General features: G+C 57.2%; 9 protein-coding genes across 9 annotated transcripts; 5 read left to right on the top strand and 4 right to left on the bottom strand.

Moving 5' to 3' along the window:
• Positions 1-1,460, bottom strand: K452DRAFT_139090 (uncharacterized protein). Its single transcript, XM_033535386.1, has 2 exons — positions 647-1,460; positions 1-579 (listed from the first exon to the last, which is right to left on the bottom strand). Exons 1-2 carry the CDS (start codon positions 1,279-1,281, stop codon positions 306-308), a joined length of 909 nt encoding a protein of 302 aa, XP_033391986.1. The 5' UTR covers positions 1,282-1,460; the 3' UTR covers positions 1-305.
• A 3-nt stretch (positions 1,461-1,463) lies between these two features.
• K452DRAFT_259365 (carbohydrate-binding module family 20 protein) lies at positions 1,464-3,977 on the bottom strand. Its single transcript, XM_033538494.1, has 3 exons — positions 3,479-3,977; positions 3,015-3,405; positions 1,464-2,936 (listed from the first exon to the last, which is right to left on the bottom strand). The coding sequence occupies exons 1-3, from the start codon at positions 3,714-3,716 to the stop codon at positions 1,640-1,642; spliced, it is 1,926 nt and encodes a 641-aa protein (XP_033391985.1). The 5' UTR covers positions 3,717-3,977; the 3' UTR covers positions 1,464-1,639.
• A 250-nt stretch (positions 3,978-4,227) lies between these two features.
• On the top strand, positions 4,228-4,813 carry K452DRAFT_139065 (uncharacterized protein). The gene has a single exon (XM_033535383.1). The coding sequence runs from the start codon at positions 4,276-4,278 to the stop codon at positions 4,714-4,716; it is 441 nt and encodes a 146-aa protein (XP_033391984.1). The 5' UTR covers positions 4,228-4,275; the 3' UTR covers positions 4,717-4,813.
• A 98-nt stretch (positions 4,814-4,911) lies between these two features.
• Positions 4,912-7,402, bottom strand: K452DRAFT_237802 (uncharacterized protein; the record flags this gene model as incomplete). Its single annotated transcript, XM_033537619.1, has 5 exons — positions 4,912-6,399; positions 6,449-6,560; positions 6,606-6,652; positions 6,704-6,988; positions 7,127-7,402. The coding sequence occupies 5 exons, from the start codon at positions 7,400-7,402 to the stop codon at positions 4,912-4,914; spliced, it is 2,208 nt and encodes a 735-aa protein (XP_033391983.1).
• A 567-nt stretch (positions 7,403-7,969) lies between these two features.
• K452DRAFT_139066 (uncharacterized protein) lies at positions 7,970-8,538 on the top strand. Its single transcript, XM_033535384.1, has one exon. It carries the CDS (start codon positions 8,024-8,026, stop codon positions 8,360-8,362), a length of 339 nt encoding a protein of 112 aa, XP_033391982.1. The 5' UTR covers positions 7,970-8,023; the 3' UTR covers positions 8,363-8,538.
• Positions 8,539-8,637: 99 nt separating this feature from the next.
• K452DRAFT_322537 (uncharacterized protein) lies at positions 8,638-10,017 on the bottom strand. Its single transcript, XM_033544519.1, has 5 exons — positions 9,770-10,017; positions 9,584-9,717; positions 9,057-9,531; positions 8,950-9,006; positions 8,638-8,901 (listed from the first exon to the last, which is right to left on the bottom strand). Exons 1-5 carry the CDS (start codon positions 9,923-9,925, stop codon positions 8,845-8,847), a joined length of 879 nt encoding a protein of 292 aa, XP_033391981.1. The 5' UTR covers positions 9,926-10,017; the 3' UTR covers positions 8,638-8,844.
• Positions 10,018-10,314: 297 nt separating this feature from the next.
• On the top strand, positions 10,315-12,888 carry K452DRAFT_237813 (uncharacterized protein; the record flags this gene model as incomplete). Its single annotated transcript, XM_033537622.1, has 4 exons — positions 10,315-10,434; positions 10,484-10,596; positions 10,648-11,022; positions 11,070-12,888. The coding sequence occupies 4 exons, from the start codon at positions 10,315-10,317 to the stop codon at positions 12,886-12,888; spliced, it is 2,427 nt and encodes an 808-aa protein (XP_033391980.1).
• A 243-nt stretch (positions 12,889-13,131) lies between these two features.
• Positions 13,132-16,078, top strand: K452DRAFT_139030 (uncharacterized protein). The gene is made up of 3 exons (XM_033535382.1): positions 13,132-13,215; positions 13,274-13,375; positions 13,426-16,078. Exon 3 carries the CDS (start codon positions 13,482-13,484, stop codon positions 15,807-15,809), a length of 2,328 nt encoding a protein of 775 aa, XP_033391979.1. The 5' UTR covers positions 13,132-13,215; positions 13,274-13,375; positions 13,426-13,481; the 3' UTR covers positions 15,810-16,078.
• A 926-nt stretch (positions 16,079-17,004) lies between these two features.
• Positions 17,005-18,266, top strand: K452DRAFT_139003 (uncharacterized protein). The gene is made up of 2 exons (XM_033535381.1): positions 17,005-17,162; positions 17,228-18,266. Coding segments are annotated over exons 1-2 (621 nt in total). The 5' UTR covers positions 17,005-17,161; the 3' UTR covers positions 17,848-18,266.
• Positions 18,267-18,369: the final 103 nt, after the last annotated feature.

Raw genomic sequence — 18,369 nt, 5'->3', positions numbered from 1 at the left:
ACCCGCAACAGGTACGAGGAGGAGCGCGACGAGAACGTCAAGAAGGTCTCGGAGCTGAAGGAGGCCCACCTATCGGCCATGCAGGCGCTGCAGGGCGAGCTCGACCGTGTCAAGCTTGAGCACGACGACGCCGACCACATGTACGCCAAGGCCATGGAGCAGGCTCTCGAGGAGGAGAGGATGAAGCTCCGCGCCGAGGCCGCCTCCAAGGAGACGGAGATTACGGAGGAGTTTAAGAAGAACAAGGAGGCCGCGATTGCCAAGATGGTGGACCTGCTCAACGAGTCTCACGAGGAGCAGAACGGCTACCTGATTGAGCTGAAGAACCTCCGCAACCAGTACGCGCAGATGGAGGCGCAGCTGGCCAGCACCAAGGAGAGCCCGCGCATTGCCGACCTGATCAAGGAGTGCGAGCACTGGAAGGCGCGCGTGGCGCAGCTCGAGGCGGAGCTGTACTCGTTCCGGCACAGCGGGGGCAACGCGCCGCCGCCGTACGAGCGCGCCGACGGGCCCGAGGGCACGGAGCGCGGCGGCCAGGTGCGCAGCATTGACGAGAGAAGGCCGAGCGTTGCAGCCAGGGTAAGTGAAGCTAGAAACCCTCCTTGTTGAAACATAAGAAATATTGACACCGAGCTGACGATGGAACGACAGATGGCCGGCCTGAACGAGCAGATTCGCCAGCTCGAGGAGCTTAACGACGAGGTCATCAGCCAGAACTCGGGCGTCGCCGACTATATCCGCAACGGCAACATTACCAAGGGCCATGCTGTCACGGCGGTGCAGCCGGTTAACTCTGCGTAGATGCGCTGATGTTGCTACTACTGTTTTGAGTGACGTGTTGGTGGTGGTTTCTTGTGTTGTTGGTGACGGTGATGACTCTCTCGGTTCGGCTCTCTCTCGGATACTTCCTCCTTCTCTCCGTTTAGGATACCCCTCGGGCGGCGGGCGCCTTTGTCGTGCTTCCTTCACTGGCTTCTTCTTGCACGCATGGCTACTGGCTTTTGCGGCTTGTGCTAGGCTAGCTGTGGTTGTGGGCGGGTGCGCGGCGGTTGCTTCGTTTTTCGTTTCTTTCATCGTTTCGTTGTTGTGTGTGGATGGATGGGGTGCGTTTAGGATTGGGTTGGGTTGGGCCTTTTTTTCGTTTTCGTTTCGTTTCTCTTTGTTGTTGAGTGCTATGCGCATGGCTTGTGCATTGCATCGCATCGCATGGGCATGGTCTGGCATGGTTTGGTTGGTACGGTATGATTGATGATGGATTGATTGATTGATGGGGCTATGCATGCATGCATGTTTGCTGGGTGTGCATGGCTGGGTGGGTGGGTATGTATATATTTACAGACAGACAGACTTACGGACTTATACATACGGACTATGGACTATGCATATATGAGTATGGCTTGCCTATGGACTTGGACTTGGTCTTGGTCTTGGTCTCAGTGAAGAAATTGAGTGGAAAATATAGAGGAAGATCAAATCAATTCGGGTTTTCTGCCTGCCTGCCTGCCTGGCTAGGTTGGTTTGGTTTGTATGTACGAAACGAACGTGGTCGTCGGCCTGCTTGCCTGCTTGCCTGCTTGGCGGACTGATGAACTAATAAAAAACAGCAAAAAAGGCTCCCCTCACCCACCCCCTCACCACCCTACCGCCAAGTATCCGACACAGTCGCCTGCGCACTACACCCCCGCGGGACAGCATAACTGCGGTTCGGATCGCTCTCCCATGTCACCGCTCCGCCAGTCTTCTTGATATACTTGTACGCGACGCTGCTCCCTGCGCCCAGCTGCACAGAGCCCTCCCACACGGGGTTGGCGTCCGTGTACTTGGCTGCTGACAACTTGACGGCGTTGGCCGGCGCCCAGCTGCCGAGTGCTGCGTTGTCGCCGACGACGTAGACGTCGGTGCCGACGGTGGTTTTTACTTTGACGGAAAAGGTTACGGCCACGCTGGAAGCGGTCGCGCAGGCTGCTGTGCTGCTGGACGTCGTGCGCGACGTCGTGGTCGTGGGCCTGGCTGTTGTGGAAGTCGAGGGGATGGGCCCCCCGCCTCCGCCTGTCTGGCCCGGCGGGAAGACCGTGTTCGTCGCGGGGCTGTAGGTGCCGCTCGCGGCGCTGGCGGCGCACACGTCGGGGACCGTGTTAGCGGACTCTTCGCCCCAGGAAGCAGGGACGACGGCGTTGCGCCGCGATACCGCGGTCAGCACTGCCGCGTAGCTCCAGGTCAGCTTCGCGGCCGAGAGGGGCGTGCCGTCGCTGCGCGAGTATTGCTCGGCCAGTGCGCCATCGCTGGGCGTGTACTTTTGCACGATGGCGACGAAGCCGTCGGCGAATGTCTTTACGGCGTTGGTGAGGGAGGTGTATTCGGCGCTGCCCGAGGCGTAGGTCCCGACGGCGGCGCTGCTGCTGAGGGACGTGAAGAAGGGCAGCGACACGGCGTCGATGCTGAGGCTGCCCACCTGCTCCCACTGGTACAGCGCGTCGTACAGCTGCTCGGCGCACGCCAGCGTCGTCAGGTACCACGGGTTGCCGCCCATGTACGAGTCCTCGGCGTAGCGGCCGACGGCGGCGGCCTGGCCCTCGCCCAGCCCGCTGTTGATGCTGTAGATGGAGCGGAACGAGTCGACGACGGCTTTGAGGTTGGCTAGTGCCCGCGACGAGCACGGCTGGAACGTCGTGTCATCGCACGCGGCGGCTGGGTCGAACGTGTGGATCGATGCGAGGACGGAGTTGGTGTCTTTGCCCGAGCGCCCGCCGCCGAAGTTCGACACGACGTAGTTGCCTTGGCTGTTCCAGAACGACTGCAGGAAACACAGCGTCTGCGGCGCTTGCGAGTCGCAGTACGCACATGTCTCGCCGAGTTGGGCGGCGAGGGCGCTGCCTTCGACTAGGGCGCGGTGCTGGACGGCGATGGTGAAGAAGGACGAGCCTTGCACTTCTTCCCTGAGTGTGTGTTAGAAGAAGAAGAAGAAGATGATGATGATGATGAAGATGAAGAAGAAGCACACGAGGGCGTCCTACCAGAGATCAAAGCCCGTCTGGTTCCAGTACTGCGCGACGTACGACAAGTCATTGCGAATGACCGGCCACAGGACATCATGAGCCGTGTCCGTATAGCCATTAGCCACAAGCCAGCGAGCGTAGGCAATGACGGCCGTGGCGCGGAGGGCGGGCCCGTCGCGCTGGGGGCGGCCCCACGCGCCCGTGAACTGCGTCTTGTCGACGTTGAACTTGGGCTCGCCCAGCCCGAGCCCGTTGGACAGGTCGCCCGACGGGTTCGACACCTGCTGGAGCTGCGCCTGCGAGATGATGAAGTTCTGGATGTCGGCCTGCAGCGACGTGTCCCCCGCGATGAAGAGGTCCACTATCGCCTTGAACACGAGCGACGCGTCGCGCGTCCAGGTGTAGAAGTCTGCGGGGTGCGGGTTAGATTGGAGTGATTGGCTTGCGGGACCGCGTCGTGTGCTGTGTATGTATGTACTTACAGTCGGGGTCGCTCTTGGACGGGCTGGCCACGACGATGCCCTCGGCCGCGCCTTGGGCTCCGGACCCGTCCGCCCCAATGTTGTCTAGCAGGCTCTGGTACGCAATGGGGCTCTCCGAGGCAAGGTAGCCCTCGACGCCATCCTGTCTCTTGTGGGCGGCTGTGGGCACGCTCGCACCTCCCTGGAAGAGGAGACTGCCCACCAGTCCCGCAAGCGCGAGGACCTTGGACGCGATCATCTTGGGGGAGTGCTCACAGACGAGAGGGGAACGAAGGAAGCTCTCAATTGATCAGAGAACGAGAGCGTGGTGTTGTTTGACTGCGCAGGCTCCCGGGGTCAAGCTTGCTACCGAGCTCAAGACGCTGGCCATGGGCGTGCTTTTTATACCCTTTCTTTCCGTCTCTCCTAGACGCCAGTAGCTATAGCTTTTCTCTCAAGACCTGGCCGTGCATACATACAGACGGACGTCGGGCACAGAGGCGCATCGTGGGTGTCGTCGCGGAGGCAGAGCTGAAGGCGGAAGGTCGACACATGAGCAAGGTGGTGATTGGACGCGCGGGTGAACGACATTGCGCTTGTGACGATCAGGATTTTTCCCCTAGAAGCAGGCCATGGCGATGCGGGGAATGGGTACCTTGCAGGGGCTGTGGGGACGAGGCGTATATTCGGGCGACTCGAAACATAGCACCAGACGGCAGAGCTGCTCTGTCGGGACACGGCGTCACATGCCCACCAAAGCACCGAGGCTTGGAGCTTGCACTTTGCTTTTCGCCTAGCGCGAATTTGTTCTCTGTTCGATGTATTTCTCGTCCAATCACGCCTCGCCCCGCTGCACCTTTCCGTGGATTTTTGCCTCAATGGTGCCTGTTCCTCCGTCTACGCGTCTTCTAGAAGCCCGCACTAGCCATCGTCATGCGGCTGCCTTGGCTTCGCTATACACTTCTTCTTTTTCCCTCTCTGCCTGGCAAGCCGCGGCTCTCCCAACGGCCGCAAGCCTCTGCAGAATCCCCACAACGGATAGTCCTCCGTCGACTGACCCCACACTGCAACCTCATAGCGTGCCGATCACGCTTCCGTCCTGCCATTGTGGCATGAAGAGGCCTTGGCCAGGCGCGCCGTCCGAGGTCGAAATGTCCAGGCACACCACTGACCACTGCTGCCCGTGTGATGTGTATTCTCGACGCCGCCGCCAGACGCCACGCCTTCCAGAAGCATTCGACGGGGGCGCCATGCCGTGATGGAGCCTTTTTTTCCTGCATTCTACCCGCTGCACGCTGACATTGGCGGCAGCCTCCTGCTTCTTCCAGCTCCTTCCTCGCTCCTGTGCGGTATGTCCAGGTGACGGCGGCGGCGACGACATCAGCTTGCTGTCACCCTTGTCAGAACGTCCAGGACGAAGCGAGCAAAGAATTCATCAGCGGCCATCCCGGGTGCTATACAACCTGCGTCACCCGCGTCTGGCTGTCCAATCTATTATGCCCCTGCATCCTGCGGTGGATCCCCCGTAGCGGGCCAGTGTGCCACCACCCCTTCTTCGGCCGGGCTCCGTTTTGTGATTCGCCGTCTCCCTGCCCGCTGCTGCTCTCCTTCTCCATCTCGATGCCCGGCGTCGACACGTCCCCCAGCTCGTCAAAGTTGCTGAGCACCGTGTTGGTCCGCTCAAAGGGGAACTCCCGGTATGCTGTATCTTCCGGGTCCTCGGTCGTTTCCGTGTGCTTTTCGGCCGCTGCCGCTGCCGCTGCCTCTGCTTCCTTGGCCGCTTTTTTCCTGTCCTTTCGCCGCCCGAGAAAGCCAGACATGAACCGTATGAACCATCCAATCGTCTTGAAGAGCGCCTTGCACCTTGTTTTCCAAAACTCGTAGCCTTTCGTCGTGTTCAGCGAGCCGATCAGCAGGAGGAAGGGCACGCAGACGCAGACCATGGTAATGCCAAACGGCCAGAAATGCGGCTCCGTCGGCATGTTGGTCATGCCAAACACGGACGTGACAAACGTCAGTGGCAGGAAGAAGATGTTGACCAGCGTCAGCAGCTTGACGTTGTGCCCTTGCAGAATCGTGATTTCTGCAAGTTCAACCGACTTCCTGCTTTCCAGCACCGACGTGCCGCTGAAAAGCTGGTCACGCAGATCCCTAATCTCCCCGCGCCGCGCGTTGTTCTCCTCAATCTGCGTCCGGAGCTTCCGCATCTCGCGCTCCAGCTCCTTGCGTAGTAAGTACGCCTTTCGTCTAAAGTGGTCGTTGCGCGGCATTTCCTCATCCATTAGTGGCCAGAGGGTCTTGTGTTTTCCCTCCCAAACCTCTTCCGTAAACGTGTCTTCGTAAGCGTCAATCATTGCCTTGATGCTGTCGTTAATGGACCCCAGCGTCTGGTGGGCCCAGAAGTATCCTCGTGTGAAAGTGAAATTCGAATCTTCAAAAAGCCGCCTGTCCCTGAGCTCCTCGTCAAAAATAAAGTCCGGCGGCGGGGTTATCAGCTTGGTGATCCGCCTGTATATCTCTTCGTAGCGTCGCCGCGCGTCACGAAACTCCATCAACACCGTCTGAAGGAACGCCTCGGGTCCGTTGACGTAGTGTTTCGACGAGTCGTGCACGTCCGCACTGCTTTCCCAATCGGGACAGGCCTGAACGTTGAGAACAATCCATGGCGAAAAAGGATCGTATACTTGGCCATGTTTGGTTTTTGCGTTTGTTCTCCTCGACGTGTTGCGAACCTTCTTTATGGGGTCGCCGAGCAGAGCAAGAGCCACGACGGAGCTGCAGCGCGTAAGGGGAATGTGACTCTGAGACTCTCCGACCTGCTTGTCGGAACTCTGCCATGGCATCGGCTTGCGTTCGTCACCAATAATGGTAAAATACTCGAAACAGAATGTAAATGTACGTTGCCTCCGGGGGTCTTCGTCAAAAGCCCGGTGAGGGAAGGCCTGCAAGGTTAGTATGTTGGCTTGGATTTAGCTGGCATCGGCAACTTACCGAGGTGATCTCAGACTCAACGAGATGGCGATATATCTCGTCCATGTCAAAGTGCTCGTTCATGGCGAAGTGTAGGGCGCCGAATATGATCGGACTGGGCTCCTGAGCCACACTAAAGAGGTCAGTTTGATTCACATGACAGACATTGTAGACGTACATGATCCGACCTACGGTGGTACTTTTTTCCTCATCCTGGTTTACTTCCTGGGAACAGTTAGAGTGGTGTTAAGTGTTAAAGTAACAATGCAAACATACCCTAAACGCGTTCCAAAAGCCGGCTGATTTCGAGATGGATTCTTCATCATCACCGGTGATGCTCAGCGGACTGCCGTCCGTGCTCACATCAAAGACTTCATAATGTGCGTAGTGGGCTTTGTCGTTTGCCCGGCTCGGCTTGTGAAACAGCACAGGGTGTTTCAACCGGCCGTTGTGTATGATGTTTTCGAGTATCTTTTGACCTGCCGGAGACCAATCATAGGTTCTGAGGTACTCGCGTAGTTTATCTTCGGCAAGGGTCCTTTTCGGCAACGGCGTTTGGACCTTTATACAAATTCGTTAGCAAGTGGAGTCGTACAAGAGAAAGTGAGGGGACGGGAGCATCTACTGCCGCCAGACGGTGGCTGTGTAGACATCCCGACTGGCCCAAGCGCCTGTACAAAGGAACCTCTGTAAACGTACATAGTAAGATTCATCATCTTCATCATCGCTATCCACGGAGAGCGCCGAGCCCGTCTGCATCAACGAGGCGATGCCAGACGTAGCCTTGCGCAGTGGTTCGGCGATGGAGACGGTCGACTGCCTGCCAATGGCGGCCAAATTCGGTGTCCCTGGACAAGCGTCGTTGCCCTCGGCATCCTGCTTCTCTTGCTTGAGAGCATCGTGCACGCGCTGCTCCAGGGCCAGGAAGGCGGCACGCTGCTCTTCAAGCTGCTGCAAGAGTTCGTCGGCGCTCATCGTGACCGGCAACGCTGTCCCAGGTAGACCGGCTGTCAGAGCAGAGTCTTCAGGAACCCCAAGACCAAGTCCAAGATGCAGGGCCGTTGCTGGTCTATCCTCGGGCTCGGGAAGACCACCCCGAAGGATCGTGCCGCGCGTGGTGTGCACTGAGCCGCAATCGCCGCACTGGGGATACATGATTCAGGTGGGTTTGCGGTAGCCCCATCTGGGCCGTGGAGAAGCGGTGAGAATTTTCGGCCAAACAAAACGCGACATGTACCTCCAGCGGATACGGGCTGGACCGGTGAGGAGCGACTGGCTCGAGATAGCCAAACTTTTTGGAATGCCAAGCTGCTCACACAATACGAAGGGCGAATGGGAATAAGGCAAACGGCTCGGTTATAGGCGACCTGAAGCTGCCCGACGGTCATGATCGTCGCCATTGAGTTGGAAAAGCACCTGCACGTAACCGCCACTGCGACCCGACTGCTTGTCACGAAGTGGGTGGCGACGATAATGAGAGAGATGGTGGGACGTTGAGACGTGAAGTGCGGGCGTGCCTGGCCGTGACGTCAGCCTATAGGGCATGGATGTTGACATTTCCCAACTCCTCACCGTCTCCCATCGGGCTCTTGGAGGATGGGATTGCCTTGGAAGGCGGCGGCTTGGTCTTCGGGTGGCTTTCGGGGCCGCGTGAAGCGCAAGCACGCGTTCCGACCACGGAAGCAAAACCATCATCTTTGCGCCGCTCCCGGCCCTTTGATTGGTGGCCGCATCGCAGCTACGGTTACGGCTCGCAAGTCCTTCCCCGCCATGCATGCCGCGTTAGGACCAGCTTGTCTGATCACTACTTTTTGTTTGGTGACGGCCAGCCTTAACTTCAGGCACCGGACGTGTTTGTTTCTCCGTGGGGCTAGGATCCTCATCCATGGCGTCTCACGGATCTCACATCTCAACTTCACTCAACGGTTCAAGTGAAGCTGGTTCCTGCCAAGACGGGCCGCGTTTCATCAGCAGTGGATATCATCGCTGGCGTTGGTGTCGAACAGGGTCGAAACTTAGTCACTCCCGTCCCACGACAGATGTGTAGCCTGCCCCACATTCAAGTTACTTTCAAGGAAGTCCCGTTGGTCATTAGTGTCGTACATCCGGAGCTGACGCTTGGAACTCAATAAACGTGCAAAAAGCGAAGTTTGTCTTTGAAGTTCTCGCGTCGCTTATAGTAGACGCAGTCGTTTCCGAATATGGAAGGTGTGCGACATATAAGATTTGCGAAATGACCAATGGACTGAAGCTCAGCTCTTGCCGAGACCACTGTGGTCACACGCTGCAAGTCGATCAATTCGGATATACAGAAAAGCATAAGCAAGAATGGCTTGCGCGCCAAGCCAAAAACAATTGTCGATTCTGTTGGACACCGCGAAATAAATTTACAGGATTTACTACAAGTGTCAAACGGTTTATTTCTTCTGCTCCTCCTCTTTCTTGGGCTCAGGCTTGGGCGTGGGCAGCTTGAACTGTGCAAAGTCAGTATGCGCAAAAGTAGCATCGACAGGTCAACTTACGCTCTCCGGCGTCCTGTCCTCACCGGGGCCAACCTGCTCCCAGGCGCTAGTGCCACCCTGCGTCTTGTCAGTACCCTGCATCCAGGCTTGAGACTTGCGAACCATACCCTGAAGTTCCTGAAAGCCTGGGTCATTTCCAGAGGCTCGACAACAATGCGCTTCTTCTCCTCGTCGTAGCGGATCTCAGTGTAACCCGTCATGGGGAAATCCTTCCTCAATGGGTGTCCATCGAAACCGTAATCCGTCATGATTCTCCGCAGATCAGGGTGGCCCACGAAGAAAACGCCAAAAAGGTCGTAGACCTCGCGCTCGTACCAGTTAGCGCCATCATACAGGCTGGTGATTGAAGGGACGGGCGTGGCCTCGTCGGCGTAGGTCTTGACACGGATGCGCGAGTTGTGGCGGACGCTCAGCAGGTTGTAGACAACCTCGAAGCGCTGGTCCTTGGTGGGGTAGTCGACGGCAGTGATGTCGGAGACCTGGGTGTACTCGGCGGCCGTGTGCAGCTTGAGGAAAGTGAAGACGGGAATGACGCCAGAGGGAGGGATGTAGATGGTCAACTCATCCTTCCAGACGGAGAACCTGGGCGGGGTCAGCGGCGGCGCGCATTGACGGCCGGGAACGGGGCGCCTACTGTTGTATGTACTTGGGCAAGCACGAGAGCAGGTACTGGCCGTACTTGTGCAGGGCCTCGCCCTTCTCAGCGTACTTGTCGACGGGGTTGACGACAGGGCGATGCTCGATGGGCTGCGGGGCGCGCTGGGCATACTGGTGCAGGGTCAGCGGGGGCGCGCGATGCAGGACGGCAAGGCACGCGTACCCTCAAGTTTGGCAGCGACGAGACATCGGCCTCGGGCTGCTTGGCCCGCACGACGGTGGTGGTGAAGCTGCGGACGGCATTGGCACGCACGGAGGAGCGGCCGGCGGCGCGCACAGCGGCAGCGGCGGCGCCGTGGGAGAGACGCAGGCTGCTCATGACAATGGCAGGCCTGAGACAGAGGGAGAGTCGGGACGGAGGCAGACCAATTGCTGCGGTGACAGAGGGAATGGCGCAGCTTGTGGTCGTCGAGGTCATCATGTATTGATGCTTGTCGATTCGCTGGGCTGCACGCTCGCGGACTAGCGGCTTGGCACTTGGCACCGGCTGCAGCTTCTTTGCCGGCCGCGATGCCCTGGACTCTTTCCAGGACCGTCTCCTGCCACTTCACCCGCCCGTTCACGACTCTCCCCTTGTCTCCCCGCCGCCGGCGTTCGCGTGCTTTCGTTGCTGCTTCGTTGCCTCTCCTCACCTCCCTCGACTTGTTTCGCCTCCCGCTCTCGCCGTCCTCCTTGTGCGCCACATCGCACGCTGCACCCATAGCCACCATGTCCCGCACTCAGATAGACCAGTTCATCGACGATGAGGAGGAGGAGCTCTGCCCGCTGTGCGTCGAGGAGTTTGATCTGTCGGACAAGAACTTCAGGCCTTGCCCTTGCGGCTATCAGGTGCGCTGGCCTCTGCGTTTGGCTCTGCCTTGCAACTGACACCCCGCAGATATGCCAGTTCTGCTACAACAATATCAAGACGACTATGAACGGCCTTTGCCCTGCCTGCCGACGCCCTTACGATGAAAAGAGCATAGAATGGAAGGTCATCAGCCCGGAAGAGTGAGCCGCCCACCTCCCCTCACTTGCGCGCATAAGTTCTGACCTTTCTAGGATGGCCAACTACAAGGCAGATCTGGCTCAGCAGGCCAAGAAAAAGGCCGCTGCTCGACAAAAGGAGGCTCAGAAGCGCGAGGCCGATTCACTCAGCCGCAAGCACCTCGCCGGTCTCCGGGTCGTCCAGAAGAACCTTGTCTACGTTACCGGCCTCAACCCGACCACGCGCGAAGACAAGCTACTGGAAACTTTGCGCGGCGATCAATATTTTGGGCAATACGGCAAGATTGTCAAGATTGTTGTCAGCAAGGCCAAGGATACGTCACACCCGCAACAATCAGTTGGCGTTTATGTCACCTTCGCTAGGAAGGAAGATGCTGCTACTTGCATTGCGGCTGTGGACGGCTCGATCAACGGCGATCGTACACTGAGGTTGGTCGCGTGTTTGCATGCGCATGGGCGGAGCTGACAAAATCTAGGGCCCAGTACGGAACGACCAAGTACTGTTCCGCTTACCTTCGCAACGAGCAGTGCAATAACCGCAATTGCATGTTCCTCCACGAACCAGGGGAAGAAAACGATAGCTTCACTCGACAAGATTTGTCATCTATGAACGTCATTTCGACGCAAGCTCCTTCGCAATCGCACCACAGTTCCTCTACGTCTCGACACACTCCCCAACCGCAGCCTCCGCCACAACAAGCGCCCCAAGCGGTTGCCGCCGCCGCCCAACCAATGGGAAGGATGGATAGTCACGATGGAAACGCTAGTCCCACGCACGACGGCCCGGCCCTACCATCAACCGCAAGCTGGGCAAACAAACCGCCGCCGACACCACAAGCGCAGAAAGCGAGTCCGACGAACCTCACTGCTTCTCCAGCGCTGCAAGCACCAACTCCTGCCGAGGCCAGTCAGACCAAGCAAAGCGGGAAGAAGGCCAAAGCCAAGGAACAACCGCCGAAACCCGAGGAACCGAAGCCTGTCGAGAAGACGCCTACCCCGCCCCCGCAGCCTGCGCCTCAGCGGAAGCCTACTCACCCGTTGGATGAAGTTTTGAAGAATCTCTCGGGTGATGGCCTGAAGTTTGTATTTTCTTCCGCTACGTTAAGCCCGGAGGATCTTAAGGTTGTTATGAACTTTCCTCCTCTTTTTGATCTGAAAGGAGGTGAGAGAAGGAGATTGCTGCGGGAGAAGGAAGCGGAAGAACGGCAAAGGACGGAAGCTGAGAACCAGGCAATCCGAGAGGCAGCAGTAGCGCAAGAGCAGGAAGAGCAACCGGAGGGTGGCAGTGGTAGTCTGCAGCTCGGCGGTGAGCCGGAGGAGCGAACCGACATGGGCCAGAGACAGCAGCATGCCATTCAACCACCTTCTCAGCAGTCAATCGGTGGTGCCGTCGGCTTGGGACAAAACTTCCCGTTCTCAGAGGACATGGCAAACCTGGGTTTGAACAACCGCGGACTTACGACTCAACAGCAGCAGCAAATTCTGTTGCAGCAGTTCAAGTCGGCCAGCACCCAGAATAGCAGCCTGTTCCAGACCGCGCAGCCTCAGATGCAGAGTGGTATGCAGAACGCAGCCAACCATGCCAGACACACCTCTAGGTTTACTTTTGGCACCGATTCCAACACCGCCACCGCAAACGTCAAGCCCGTCGCCAACGCCAAGCTCATGAACCAACAGGCGTCGATGATGCCTCACAACAACCACTTTAGCCAGCTTTCTCAGCACCAACCGCTCGGCAACCAGTTTTACACGAGCAGCGTTCAGGGACCTCCTCCCGGTCTCAAGACGACTGGTACGCCGCCCATCAGCGGAGGTGGCATGTTCGGACAAGGCCACGGCTTCGCAACTGGTGGTTTGGGCTATGGTGCAAACGCGGTGGGCAGGACCGCCAATGATGACGTAATGAGGGATTTGCTTCGGGGCCGTGGTGGTAATGCTGGCGGCAGCCAGGTGCACGATTCTGGCAAGCGTGAGTTAATGTTCCCTTCTTTCTTGCACCAACATCCCACCGCGACCTCTACGCCCAGCCCAGCCCCTGGCCTTCTGAACTTCCCTTATGGACCTCAGCCTGGCGCATACCAGGATTCTGGCTCCCAGAAGCAGAAGAAGAAGGGTAAGAAGCACAGACATGCTAACACTTCCTCCTCTGGAGGTGGTGTAGTTGATGTTGCGGACCCGAGTATTCTCCAGGCGAGGTTGCACCAAGGCGGAGCCATGGTCGGCCAGGGTCTGTATGCTGGTCAGGGCCAAGGTGGGTTTTCATCCGTGTACAACAGCGGCTTTGGTAGATGGTAGCCGTAGGAGTCCCTTGGCATCAGCACGTTTTTTTTATCTCAGGCCATCCCCTTTTATTGCGTTATGTTGCTTTGGCGTTGCACCGGTGGACAGGCAAGCGATGCATTAGCCCGTACCGTGCCCACGTGGCAGCGGGATGGCTATGGAGTTTCAAGTGGATCTCGGGATTTTCATGTCAACACACGCTGGCAGTAGCGGTCGGCACGAGCATCATGGTTGGGCTTTTGGCATCCAATTCTCTTCTTGTTGAGCTTACGGGCGACGCGTCGCTGCCTTTCTTAGGTCCGACTGCAAGCCTTTCTCTTCGTCTTCGTCATGGCCATCCTTGTACGTAAACGACCCCTCCCGCCCGTTCGACAGGGCCAGTCACTCACAGGTTAATCAGACTTTTGATGGCTTTTATTCAATCCTTTTTTGGCCGTGACGAAGACGAAGTGATGTGTATCTTTTGTATTACATGTTTAGCGCCGGCCTCCATCTACCTTTCGTCTGCCTTTGTCGCCCAGTTTATGAAATAGACTACTGACAGCGACACAGTAGGGGACCAGGACCCACTTTCGCAAAGTGTCGATGCATTGGTCGGCGAAAACGACATGGCATCGATCCAGCCGGCAGAGCTAGCGTACATCCTTGGCCAACCGCGTCGGGCAACACCCACGATTCCTCCGGGATTTTCGGCTCCGTCCAGTAGGCTCGGGACGCCAGGTGGAAGTAGACTTGGAACGCCCGTGACTGGTTCCGTGCGCCCTGCGCTGCCCCCAGGCCTTCCGCCGCCGCAGCACACCATAACGCCCGCCGTTCCGGACATTCACCCAGCATCTCGCTCTTCCACTCCGAAGAAAACCAAAAAAGACTCAACAAGCAGTAAGGCCATTGAGACCCGCCCTGAAGCGGGCAAGACGCCAACAATCGCCAAGCCAGATCTAGATAAGCCAACCGCCGATTCGACTGAGTCTGTCGAAGTTACCGAGGATCGAGATTTTGAGTTGGAGGGGAGGATTGAAAGGAAGGAGGGGAAGGGGAAGACTGAGGGAAAGGCGGAGGGAAAGTCGAAGTCGGAAGGAAAGGGAAAGGCCGGAGAAGCTCTCTCTACAAAGGCCGAGAACCTACCTTCAAAGCCTTCAGCAAAGGCTGAAAAGTCTGCGTCCAAAGTTACTGCTGATACAAAGGTCACTCCGACTCCTTCAACCCCCTCCAGAGGACAAGAGTCTCCGGAAGAAAAGACCGAAGCCAAGTCTTCACTGTCTACTGCCAAGCGTCAACATCCTGGACCTCTACATATTCCGAAGAAGGAAGCTATCATTTCAGATGCTCCCATTACTGCGGATTCCGAACCAGCAAAGAATCCACGAGCAACATCGATATCAGCTTCGGCCTCGTCCCGACCTGTTACACCCACTGGAGTTACTGGGTCCCCGATGAAGCGCACGGCCCCTGGTATCATGCGCATCACCAACACTCCGAAGACAGAGACACCGCCTGTTCTGAGCGCTGCCGCAGCGCCGCCTACCATTCCTACCTTGGCTCAGATTCGTTCAAGACAACCGAGCGTGGCGTCCATCAATCAGCCCGGTACGCCTCTTAGTGAGTTTGTTTCCGATGCAGCTTCGATGACATCCGCATCCATGTCGAGGACCAATTCGCCTCCACCTAATAGCCGTGTTGGGTCTGCGCCTACGCGTTCGAAGACGAAGAGTCAAGCCAGGAAGGAAAGGCAAGAGCGTGCGCGCCAGATGACTGAAGAAGAGCTTGGAGATACCAACACCCCTACGGAGGAGCCTATTAAACAAGAGGCAATTCAAAGTCGTAAAAAGAAGGAAAAGAAGGCCAAGGCCCCCAAGCCTGGAAAGACGGTTGAATCTACGCCTGTTGATAGCAGTGAAGGCACGCCAGCGGTTGAAAAGAAGGTTGAATCGCCAGTTATCGAAGTGAAGGAGGAACCGGCACCGGAGGTTGCCCAGCCAGTGGAGACGCCAAAGCCAGCCCTCACCGCTGCCGGCATTATCGCGAAGCTTGAAGTTGCTGGCGAGATCAGTCATGATGCTGTTGAAAATATTTTTAAGAGCTACCCCTCGGGTCCCAACGATCGTCAGATTGCACTGGCTGACGTGCCGAACCGCGACCGAGAGTACCACATGGAAGACGATATGATCAAAGCTGTTGTGGAGTCTCACCAAGCACAGCGTCTCGGTGGCGAAGACGGCCGCATTTCATCACGGATTCTCGTCACGCCAACAGGCACCATCATGCGCGGCCTGTCCAAGGAAGAAGAAGACCGCTACCTCGAGCTAGAGGCGCGCCTGACAAGTTCGAGGCCGCCAGCCAAGTGGACCCAGACCAAAGACCCGCCGACGCTGGACCTCGACAAGATCATGCGCGGTCTGAACATCAAGACAGTGCTGGAGAGCGCAGAGAAGCTAGCACGCCAACAAGCGCAGCAAAAGGTGCAAGCAGCAGCCGGCACACCCGCCTCGGCCCACGCTGCGCGCGTCTACGACGAAGCCGCCAACTACAACGACGAGTTCATCATGCCAGCCAGCCCGACGACGCCATCGGCCCCCACCGCCGCAGCAGGAAGCACGCCGACAGCGACGTCACTCCCCTCGTCAGCGCAAGCAGCGGCCGTGGTAGCAGCGGCCGCGGCGACGGCTGCTGCGGGCCCAGCTCCGTTTGGCAGCCGCTACGTGCATCTGAACGGGGTGGAGCTTTCGGACGACACGGGCGCAGCGCTGGGCGTTGAGGTTGCGGGCAAGATTGCTGGTGCCGGTGGGTTTGGGCTCGGTGGTCGTGCGGGCGTCTCCGGCCTCGTCGATGTCGAGCGCGAGCTTAATTTTGAAAAGCAGCGCGCGAATGATCTTACGAAGAAGTTGAATGCTGCTGTTAAGCGGAATAGACGCATGGTTGCGAGTGCGGGGCATTGACTCGTGTTTTTGAGGACGGAGGGGCTGGTGTGAGTGTGTGAGGGGGTGTATGGGTATGTGCAGTACAGTTGCTATACATAGAGGAGCTGTGCGATGGCGGTGGTTTTGCTAGATGAGCGAAAGAGAAGGAAAAGTTTTTAGGGATGGATGGGGAGAGTCTCACGCGTTTTGCTGTTGCTGAAAAAAAGGTATTATATATTTGTACAGTATATAGGTGTATGAGTAAATGGGTAAGAAGTGTTGTTGTCTGCTCGAGTGGATTTATCTTGCATTTAATTCTTCCAATAATATTGTATTTCTTCATATCGCCGTTTCGTCAAGATAGTCGATCTATTGTCTTTCTATCAAATAAAATCAAAAAAATAGAATAGACAACTCTCCTTGCGGAGTCCATAAAAAAAATGCCATACTCCTAACCTCCCCTCGTATTCGAAGCGAGAACGCGCGTCCAAAAAGACCATCCCAACTCCCAAGGGAAGTCTAGAAGAAAAGAGCTCTGATTAAAGTTGCAGCCGAGTCGGCCATGACTCTAGGGCTCTAGCCTTTTCGCAGCAGTGATTTTCCCTGCCGGCCTAAGTATGTAGGGTGCTTAAGGATATTCCGATCGACACGAGCTCCATACTTGGCTGCTTCTAAGTATAGCACAATAGCAGCAAAGCCGTTTCCCTCCTGGGTACGCGACGTGGGTTTTGGTTTTGGTTTTTCTCCGATCGCTTGCTTCTAGAACGCCGCCGCGTCCTTGTAGATGCTGCCGATGGCCTTCTTCACGCATTGAAAATTTTCTTCTCGCAAGACCGTACGAACTCGGCCAGCAGCGAGCTGGGGTGGCTGCGTCTCGACTCCCCTCTCCTTCCCCCGCCCTTTTGTGACTAATATCGTGTCTGCTCTGCCTGTGAGCATTGTGTATGCATGCATGCGGGCGTGGGCCGTGCTTTGTGAGCACCACAGGAACGGCACGAAGCGGTCGAGTGGGGTTCGTCTGACGGCTAATTCAATCCAATCCGTACATACATACGTGCCTTGCCCACTTCGTCTCATCTCACGTCGCTGAACTCGCCTCCCCTGCTGGGCTGTAAGCGCACTGCCTGCTCACATCTCTTACCTCGTGCCTAAACGCACACATACTCGCGGCTTGCAGTCTTACCGTGCTGTTTATTCGCCCATTCATCCAGCCAGCCAGCCAGCCAGCCACATGGCCTTGTAGTGAAATCGCGAAACGGCATCACACCCTCGCTGCGCCACCCTTCCGACCGCAGCAGCACGCACAGGCGCCACACCGTCACGCCGTTGGCTATAGGAAGGCACGCACCACCACACCACCACCACCACCAGCGGCAAAATGTGGCAGTGGCAGTGAGTCCAGCGAGCGAGCGACCAAGTGAGCGAGTGAGCAATTGAGTAAGACTAACAATAACTAGTGAGCGCCAGACGCAGCACCCATCCACCCATCCACTCACACCGCACACACGCCCGCAGACATTTTGCATGCACGCCTACCCGCCTGCATCCATCACACGCTCCGGCTCCGGGCTCCCGTCCGCGCACATCGAGCTGCCCGAAGCGGCGTCGTGTCCGCGCTTCGGCCCTCTATTGGCCCACTTGTTCTTTCTGCGACCACGGCCGGTCAACCAATCAACTAACTGGCCATCACCATCACCATCACTATTCCCGTAGCAGACAGCAGACAGCACCATTAACTACCATCACCATCAGCAACAGCACAACAGTACACGTGAGCCATAACCACCATCCCCAACTCATCCCAGCCGCCCATCCCAGCCGCCCATCACCCCAGCCGTCCACGCAGCAGCAGCCCTCCGCGCCAAAAGCGGCACCTCTCCCGCCGCGGCGCAGCAGCAGCAGCAGCACCAGCCAGGGGGGTCCGCCAGGCCGCCGCGTGGTGGTGGTGTGGCTGAACGGACACAGCGGGTCGATTCGATCGCCTCCCGCGGGCCCCGCCGCGACAAGCTGCCGCTTTGGGCATGTCGCTGCTCGCTCGCGTGGTGGTGTGTGTATGACCTCATCGGTGCAAGGGTGAGTTTTTCTCGTCAGGTACGGGACTGGGTCTTGGTCTTGGTCTGGGCTGGGCAGGACAGAGGGTTGCATCGTGGCGGGCCGCCGCCTACCCTATCGAAAGACTGTCGTGACTGCATTGCTCTGCTCTGCTTACTGCTTGCTGCTCATCCTCGTAGTTGCGCTTCGCATTCCTTGTTCGATCTAGCTACCTCCTACCTACTTGTACACGCACGCGCTCCCAGAATTGACACACACACACAAAAAAAAAGAAAAAAACACGACGACGGGGCAGAAAACGAGAAGAGAAGAGCAGAGCCGGGCAGAGTAGGCCTAAAAGGGAGGGAATAGACCAAATTTGGCGTCGAAAGGTTTAAAGACGGGAGGAAAGAAAAGAAAAGAAAGAAAGAAAGAGAGGAAGAAAGGAAGAAAGAAGACAAACCACACACTCCCCAGTTTTTAGTGTTTTTGCTTTCTTCCAAATATGTAAAAGACAAACAACAAAACGGGCCTTTGAAGTCATCATTTTGTCGGGCTGGCGCAAAAA

This window comes from Aplosporella prunicola, assembly GCF_010093885.1.
Source record: "Aplosporella prunicola CBS 121167 unplaced genomic scaffold K452scaffold_54, whole genome shotgun sequence".
In the NCBI taxonomy this organism is placed as follows: domain Eukaryota; kingdom Fungi; phylum Ascomycota; class Dothideomycetes; order Botryosphaeriales; family Aplosporellaceae; genus Aplosporella; species Aplosporella prunicola.
The sequence above is the reverse complement of the archived record's forward strand: the minus strand, read 5'-3'. Positions and strand labels throughout refer to the sequence as shown.

Excerpts from the sequence above, each read along its gene's own strand:
- K452DRAFT_139090 (XM_033535386.1), bottom strand. The coding sequence starts at position 1,281 with ATGCATAGCCCCATCAATCAATCAATCCATCATCAATCATACCGTACC. Across the intron at positions 580-646 it reads GTTCAGGCCGGCCATCTGTC|CCTGGCTGCAACGCTCGGCC; the intron begins GTTCCATCGTCA and ends AGCTTCACTTAC.
- K452DRAFT_259365 (XM_033538494.1), bottom strand. The coding sequence starts at position 3,716 with ATGATCGCGTCCAAGGTCCTCGCGCTTGCGGGACTGGTGGGCAGTCTC. Across the intron at positions 3,406-3,478 it reads GTCCAAGAGCGACCCCGACT|ACTTCTACACCTGGACGCGC; the intron begins GTAAGTACATAC and ends CGCACCCCGCAG. Across the intron at positions 2,937-3,014 it reads CAGACGGGCTTTGATCTCTG|GGAAGAAGTGCAAGGCTCGT; the intron begins GTAGGACGCCCT and ends ACACACACTCAG.
- K452DRAFT_139065 (XM_033535383.1), top strand. The coding sequence starts at position 4,276 with ATGTATTTCTCGTCCAATCACGCCTCGCCCCGCTGCACCTTTCCGTGG.
- K452DRAFT_139066 (XM_033535384.1), top strand. The coding sequence starts at position 8,024 with ATGGGATTGCCTTGGAAGGCGGCGGCTTGGTCTTCGGGTGGCTTTCGG.
- K452DRAFT_322537 (XM_033544519.1), bottom strand. The coding sequence starts at position 9,925 with ATGAGCAGCCTGCGTCTCTCCCACGGCGCCGCCGCTGCCGCTGTGCGC. Across the intron at positions 9,718-9,769 it reads CGTCGCTGCCAAACTTGAGG|TATGCCCAGCGCGCCCCGCA; the intron begins GTACGCGTGCCT and ends ACCCTGCACCAG. Across the intron at positions 9,007-9,056 it reads AGGCTTTCAGGAACTTCAGG|GGTGGCACTAGCGCCTGGGA; the intron begins GTATGGTTCGCA and ends GACAAGACGCAG.
- K452DRAFT_139030 (XM_033535382.1), top strand. The coding sequence starts at position 13,482 with ATGGCATCGATCCAGCCGGCAGAGCTAGCGTACATCCTTGGCCAACCG.